We start from the raw sequence: 6,991 nt of genomic DNA, 5'->3' as shown, positions 1-6,991 counted from the left end.
TAGAAATGGTTCCATGAGCTATTATATATAAAAATACCTAGAATAACTAGCACAGAGCCACTTCAACAGATGGTATGTCTGCTGAAATTAATAGAATGTCAGAAACATAAGACAAGACTCTTCCATTCACTCCTATTCTAGGACAGAACTACCTCAACCTTAGCTATTGCCCTGAACTTTATGGTTTCTTACTATCCAGTATCCTCACATGTTTATCCAAGGTTTGAATGTTACCATTCTTCTCGATCATTAATATTATATTGATAACAGTAGAATACTCATTCCTTTATTTGCTTAATTTTTTAAACTCTGACATGCTGATCATGATGGTGGCCAAAAGTCAGTGTCAAGCATAAATCCTCTCTCTACGTTCCACCCTTCAGTGGGAAATCTGGGTTATGAAATACACAAAGGCACAGGGAAACCACCATAGATTAATTATCTGACTCTACTCTGTTTCCTTCCCCCAGGCTAAACTTCCCCCAACACATCCTTCATAAGAAAAACACTTTCATAGTTAAGAATGAATTAAGAAATTTGTTTACTAAGAGAGATAAATAGCAGAATAGACTGGAGGTAATGGTTTCTTTCTTTTCTTATAGGGGTAATATGATATTCCCCCCTGTTTGGTAAGCCTCTTCCTACTCTGAGGGCTAGACAAGACCGGGGAAAACTAAAGGAAAAGGAATATTTAGTACCGAGGGTTCTCTCGGTCAAGGTCACATGAATTGAAGATGTTCTTAAGGTTTATAGATGGGCGAGCTAAGCAGAGTAGAGAGGAGGTCAGGACTGGTCAGAAGTCCTGGCTAGGTTTAGAACATACATACACAACTCTTATCCCCAGTGTCATATCTTCTTTTTTTTAAATTTTTTATTGTTATGTTAATCACCATATATTACATAATTTGTTTTGGTGTACTGTTCCATGATTCATTGTTTGTTCATAACACCCAGTGCTCCATGCAGAATGTGCCCTCCTCAATACCCATCACCAGGCTAACCCATCCCCCCACCCTCCTCCCCTCCAGAAACCTCAGTTTGTTTTTCAGAGTCCATCATCTCTCCTGGTTCGTCTCCCCCTCTGACTTACTCCCCTTCATTCTTCCTCTCCTGCTATCTTCTTCTTTTTCTTTTTTCTTAAAATATGTTGCGTTATTTGTTTCAGAAGTACAGATCTGTGATTCAACAGTCTTACACAATTCACAGCGCTCACCGTAGCACATATCTTCCCCAATGTCCATCACCCAGCCACCCCATCCCTCCCACCCCCGACCACTCCAGCAACCCTCAGTTTGTTCCTGAGATTAAGAATTCCTCATATCAGTGAGGTCATATGATACATGTCTTTCTCTGATTTCTTTTTAAGAATCTCAAACACAGGGGTAGAGATTTAAGAAAGATTTAGAAATATAGGATTCTTTTTTCTGACTTTATAGTCAATAATCAAAATTGTTTAACTTGAAAATTGTGCTAAAACTGTGACTATCTTTTTTTTAAATTATTTATTTATTTATTTGTCAGAGAGAGAGAGAGAGGGAGAGAAAGAGAGCACAAGCAGGGGAAGGGGAAGGCAGAGGGAGAAGCAGGCTTCCTGCTGAGCAAGGAGCCTGACACGGGGCTTGATCAGAGGACCCTGGGATCATGACCTGAGCCAAAGGCAGATGCTTAACAGACTGAGCCACCCAGGCATCCCAAAACTGTGACTATCTTATTTTTTAGTAGTTCCTACCCTATGGATTCATTTTAACTTTTGTCAGAAATGGGGTCATTTCTGCCTAACTATCCAATCTTGTATTTGCCTTATTACATTATGCAATTGGCCCTATGATAACTATGTATTTAAAATGACTGGATAGAAATCACTACAATGATTTAAGTAGTTCAGCATGGCAAAGCATCATCATAATTTGGTCTTTGTGCATGATCTGAGTCACCGTGGAATATCACTTGAGGAACAGGTAGTTTCCTGTTAACATATACTTTTTTTTTTTTTTAAAGATCCTGGTCTCAGAAGATTTTTAAATTAGTCATCTGGACACGTGTTTTCCCTTGCAATGAAACCTTCTGTGATATGCATTTCAATAGTCCCTGCGTTCTGAGTCTCTATGTCTTTTTTAATCTCCTTCATTTTTGTTATAAGCATCTACATCATTGCAATCATCCAACTGGTATTGTGAATATGTTGACTTGCCATTGCATTAAAAATAATTCTTATTGAAAAGATCAATTTCCTGAAGAGTTATTACATATTAAGGTGGTTTAGAAATAGACACAGAATTTAAAAAATAAGAAATAGAAAACCAAAGCAAATATAAACTTTCTACCCAGACAAGGAAAGATGATTTTGAATCATTTACAGAAAAATCTTGTGTGTAGCTTATGAACATGAACACAGGTGTGAAAGTCATCAGGAGACCCGTGCCATAAGAGGACTCTTGTTAAACAGACATAGAAAGAGCTGTCTGGGCCTCTTCCTTTTTAGTTCTTAGCTCAATGAAAACACAAACGTCTTGGTTCTTTGTTCAAGCCAAAACAGAACAAGCCAAAACACAAGAAACCACTCCACACAAACACTCTTCCAGATCTATTTGCTCCACATCTCATTCAGACATACAACTGGGTCTTGGATGTTTGGGCAAAGGCAATGTCAGTTGTCCTCACTGTTTATTTACTCATGGGGATATTGTCTATGCTCACAGCCTCTGCAGGTCTTCTGCAAAAGCATTTGGCCACCTTGTGCCGTATTTCCTTCATTTTTATGCCATAGATGATAGGGTTGAGTACTGAGGGTAAAAGAAGGTAGAAATTGGCAAGGAGAACATGAGCATGAGGTGGGATATTGTGACCTATGCGGTGGGTGAGAGATGAAAAGAGTGCAGGCACATAAGTGACAAGAATGACAAAGAGATGAGCTGAACAGGTGTTGAGGGCTTTGCAGGTAGCATCTCGAGAGTTAAGACGTACCACAGGCTGCAGCATGAGTCCATAAGATAAGCGAATGAGCAGCAAATCAAGTCCCACCATGAGCGGAATCACAAAGAGCCCATAGATATGGTTAGGTCTGGTATGGCCACAAGCCATTTTCACCACAGCCATGTGGTCACAGTACGTATGAGGAAAGACCACGTGGCAGAATTTCAACCTTTGAAGTAGAAGAGGCATGGGCAGAATAAGAATCACACCCTTAGCTAGAGCCACCAGTCCCAGGCATCCAACTAAGGAATGACTCAGAATTGTGTTGTAGCGTAATGGCTCCCACACGGCCATGAAGCTGTCAGAGGCCATTGCTACAAGTAGGGCTGATCGTACCACAGAGGCTCCATGGATGAAAAACATCGGGATGAAAAACATCTGGATGAAACAGGCATTGGCAGCTCTGTCCCGATCTTTGAACCAGAAGAGGCAGAGGAGCTTGGGCAACAGAGCCAGAGTAGATATGAGGTCAGCCCCCAACAGCAAGGCCAGGAACAGGTACATGGGGCTGTGAAGTGATGGCTCTGTGGCCACCAGAAAAAGGATAGCACCATTGCCAATGAGGGTAGCAAAAAACATAGAGGAGAAAGGAAGAGATAACCACAAGTGCTGTGACTCTAAGCCTGGTATGTCCATCAGAGTGAAGGTCAGGAAGCTGGAATGGATGAGGATGAGCATGGTAGAAACTGTTGATGGTTGTTAAAGCAAGTTTAGAGACCTGTCAATGAGACATGGGTGGTGGTTTGTTTATACCAGTTTGGCTTTTAATGACTTGCTGAGATGGGGCTCAGAGAAAGATGGAAAAATACCTCTGGGGTCATGGAGTCTGCAGTCTGGCTTCAAGTCATCTGTAAGCAACTCTATTGTTTTCATATTCATTTCTTTGTGAGCTGAGCTTCGGGATTCTTTTCCGTATAGAGGATGTTGTAGTGGACCTTTACTCTTACCTGTCCCAGTTCAGCAATTCTATACTTCAAGAAATTTTTCTGGAGTCCTAAGTGAGAATAGAAGAAAATATGTTTCTCCTTGATTAAAGGATGGAAAAATCTGATATAAGATCCATGATCTTCTCACTGGGAAGCTTCCCAATTAGAGAAGAAATATGCTTACTCACCCCTTGTTGCAGAAGAGCTGAGCTGTTGGGAGAAACTTCTTTTGAGTTTCTTTGCTTTTATGTGTTGTCCCTCTTTCAGGGATCCACACTCTCTGGTCATGAACCTGTTTCTCCTTCTGGGGTCCTCTTATTTTCAGACAATATATGAAGGATATATTGTCCGAATAAAGACACCATCAGATGGCTTCTTCCCACTAGCTCTCAAGTATTTATGCACTCGATGAACAGTCCTTTGAGGTTTTTTACGTGAACTGTGCATCTTTCTTTCATTCACAACTGGCCTTCATTCACGTCTAGATTGATTGCTTTTAATCATGAGGCATTTATTTCAAATTAGAGCCCACCAGCTCTTTTATTCGTCAGTTCCTATCATGAATTAGCAGAATTTCTCTTTCCTTCCAAAAACCTATAGACACAAGCAATAAAGCGAGAACCCTTTCCACAAATACCTGCCCGCATTGTATCTAATTTTTTCATCTCCCACATGCTGTCCATTTCATCTATTTTTAGGTTATGTGTATCCAATTTATGCCTATAGCCTCTACTCTTTGTCTCACATTTTAGGGAACTTAACATTATCACATAAAATGATATTTAGAAAGTCCTTTGAGCTGTTGTAGTCATGGAGATGATTAGTGATTCCTATAGGAAGTAGGTATGCATTATGATGGAGATTTGTATTAAATTTAGACATCTAGAAGGAAGCTAATCTTTTTAATAAAGTGTGGGGGGTGACGGGGAGGAAACCAGGACCAATAACACAAAGAGAATCTTTGCCCAAATGAAGTTAACACTGTCACTAGCATTTGGTAGAATATACTAGATGGAATAATTCTCCCTGGAAAGTAGTCATACAGGGTGCACTTTTTTTAAGGGGGGGACGGGCAGAGGGAGAAGGAGAGAGAGAATCTCAAGCAGCCCTGTGTGGGACTCTGTGCTCAGCGTGGAGTCTGCTTGAGATTCTCTTCTTCTCCCTTGCCCCTCCTCCTACTCTCTCTCTCTAAATAAATAAATAAATAAAATATTTAAAAAGCCTGCTTATACTAAATATTTTGTGTATGATTTAAAAAATTATAGGCCTGCCTCATTCTAGTTCTTGTCCTAAGATTTGAGCTCATTCGTTATTAATTATTACTCTTGTTTGTATACAATCCCTGATTAGAAATTTCCTTTGCTTTTCATATAGGTATCTGACCCTAACTGACTAAAATCCAGTTCCTGCAATTCTACTACTCTCTTGGTCAATTGACTTTCCCTTTTCCGGTGAGACTTCTGTTCTAATTTACACCACCACCACCATTCTAGCCAACACACATTTTGTTTTCACTTGGACTACTAAAATAATCTCCTCACTGGTCTTTCTGCTTCTCTTTTGCCTACATATTGCTTATTGCCCATAGAGTGGCCCTATTATCTTTAAAAACATAAATAGCATGATATAATACTCAATAGCTTCCTATCATATATGCAGTAAAATCAAAAGTCTTTGCCATGATGTACAAGGCACTCTGAAGTACTCCAAGCATGAATACTCATGCTACTCATGACACACAAAGTGTGCTTTGGCCTCAGCTCACCCCTTCAGCTCCAAGTTTCTACCACTCTCTTCCCTGGCTCACTTGGTTCTTGACCATTTTGCTCTTCTTAAATAAGCATGCTAAGTTTGTTCCTGCCTTAGGGTGTTTCCTCTTGCTGTTCCAGCTCCCCACATGCTTTCATATGACCCACTCCCTACCTTTATGTGTGTCTGTGAAGATATAATTGCTTTTTAAACTTCTATTTTTAATCATATTAAACCATATATCATCTCCTGAAACAGCCATTTTTCTTTTTCTCCCTGGTATCTTCATACTTCATAGTCAAAAGAGTGGCTTACATTCCTGGCTGCATTTACAAACATCTGAGGGGTTTAAAATTTGCCAATATTTAGAAAGCTTAGGTATATTTTAAGTAACAGTGAGAAATTCAGTGTGACTTTGGGGTCAAGTGCATGGAATTCTGGAGATGGTGTCAGAAGTGGACCCCTGACTAACAGTTCCTTTTGCCTAAAACGCTTTCCACATTCCTTTCTTCTTTTCTTGGCAAATTCGTATCCTCGCTTCTCTGCTCTTGCCCACATTGTGGCTCTGCCCATATCTGTGTTATATTGCATAGCACTTTTTAAATTTCCTTTCTTAAACAATTCCTCTCATTTAACTTGCATTTATTAAGTACTCACTATGAGCCAGGTTTTGTAAATCAACTCTATTTTGTCATATCTGACAGTGTTTCTGCATCATTTCAAAACCACCTGATTCTTGAATCTTTACTCCCTCAACCCTTACAAGCCTCTGTAAGGGGCTTACTCAATTTTCAGAAGTGGGGCAGTATTTTTAGATATCTGGGGTAGAGTTGCTGGTGCTAGCAAGTTAATGCCAGTTAAATAGAATTATTGGGGACTACAGATAGAAGGCATTTAGGGAAAATAATCTAATTGAAAGAAGAGGTAGGGGTAGTTTTAATGAGAAAAAACAGAACTTACCTAGAAATGTTCTACTCTATTCTTCTTAACCTAATACTCTTACCCTATACTCTTCTCTTTTGATAACCAGAGCCTTGTTATTCTAAGTCACAACTTGAATCTGCCTATTTCATGTTTCATAGCACATTATTTTTCCTTTTTAGGCTGAGCTGATTTTAGCTCCTGGGAAGGGGCTCCCTACCCACCCCAGCTCTGCTCTTGAAGTTATTCCTGGGACAGAACATATAAGCTTTCTTGTTGCAGTGGACCAAAACTCTCATATTATATAGGGGAAATTTTGAACTCTAGTATTTCATCACCCAAGAACTCTGGGTATAACTACAACTCTCCAGAAGCCAAGTAAAAAGGAAAGGTAAAAGAAATAGCTTATTAGGAGATCCCAC

General features: G+C 39.7%; 1 protein-coding gene across 1 annotated transcript; it reads right to left on the bottom strand.

Moving 5' to 3' along the window:
• Positions 1-2,664: 2,664 nt before the first annotated feature.
• On the bottom strand, positions 2,665-3,651 carry LOC114219301 (olfactory receptor 52P1-like). The gene has a single exon (XM_028116790.1). It carries the CDS (start codon positions 3,649-3,651, stop codon positions 2,665-2,667), a length of 987 nt encoding a protein of 328 aa, XP_027972591.1.
• Positions 3,652-6,991: the final 3,340 nt, after the last annotated feature.

The sequence above is a fragment of the Eumetopias jubatus genome, unplaced genomic scaffold (assembly GCF_037043125.1).
Source record: "Eumetopias jubatus isolate StellerSeaLion01/CBP00866 unplaced genomic scaffold, mEumJub1_p1.0 scaffold_13, whole genome shotgun sequence".
NCBI lineage: Eukaryota > Metazoa > Chordata > Mammalia > Carnivora > Otariidae > Eumetopias > Eumetopias jubatus.
The sequence above is the reverse complement of the archived record's forward strand: the minus strand, read 5'-3'. Positions and strand labels throughout refer to the sequence as shown.

Excerpts from the sequence above, each read along its gene's own strand:
- LOC114219301 (XM_028116790.1), bottom strand. The coding sequence starts at position 3,651 with ATGCTCATCCTCATCCATTCCAGCTTCCTGACCTTCACTCTGATGGAC.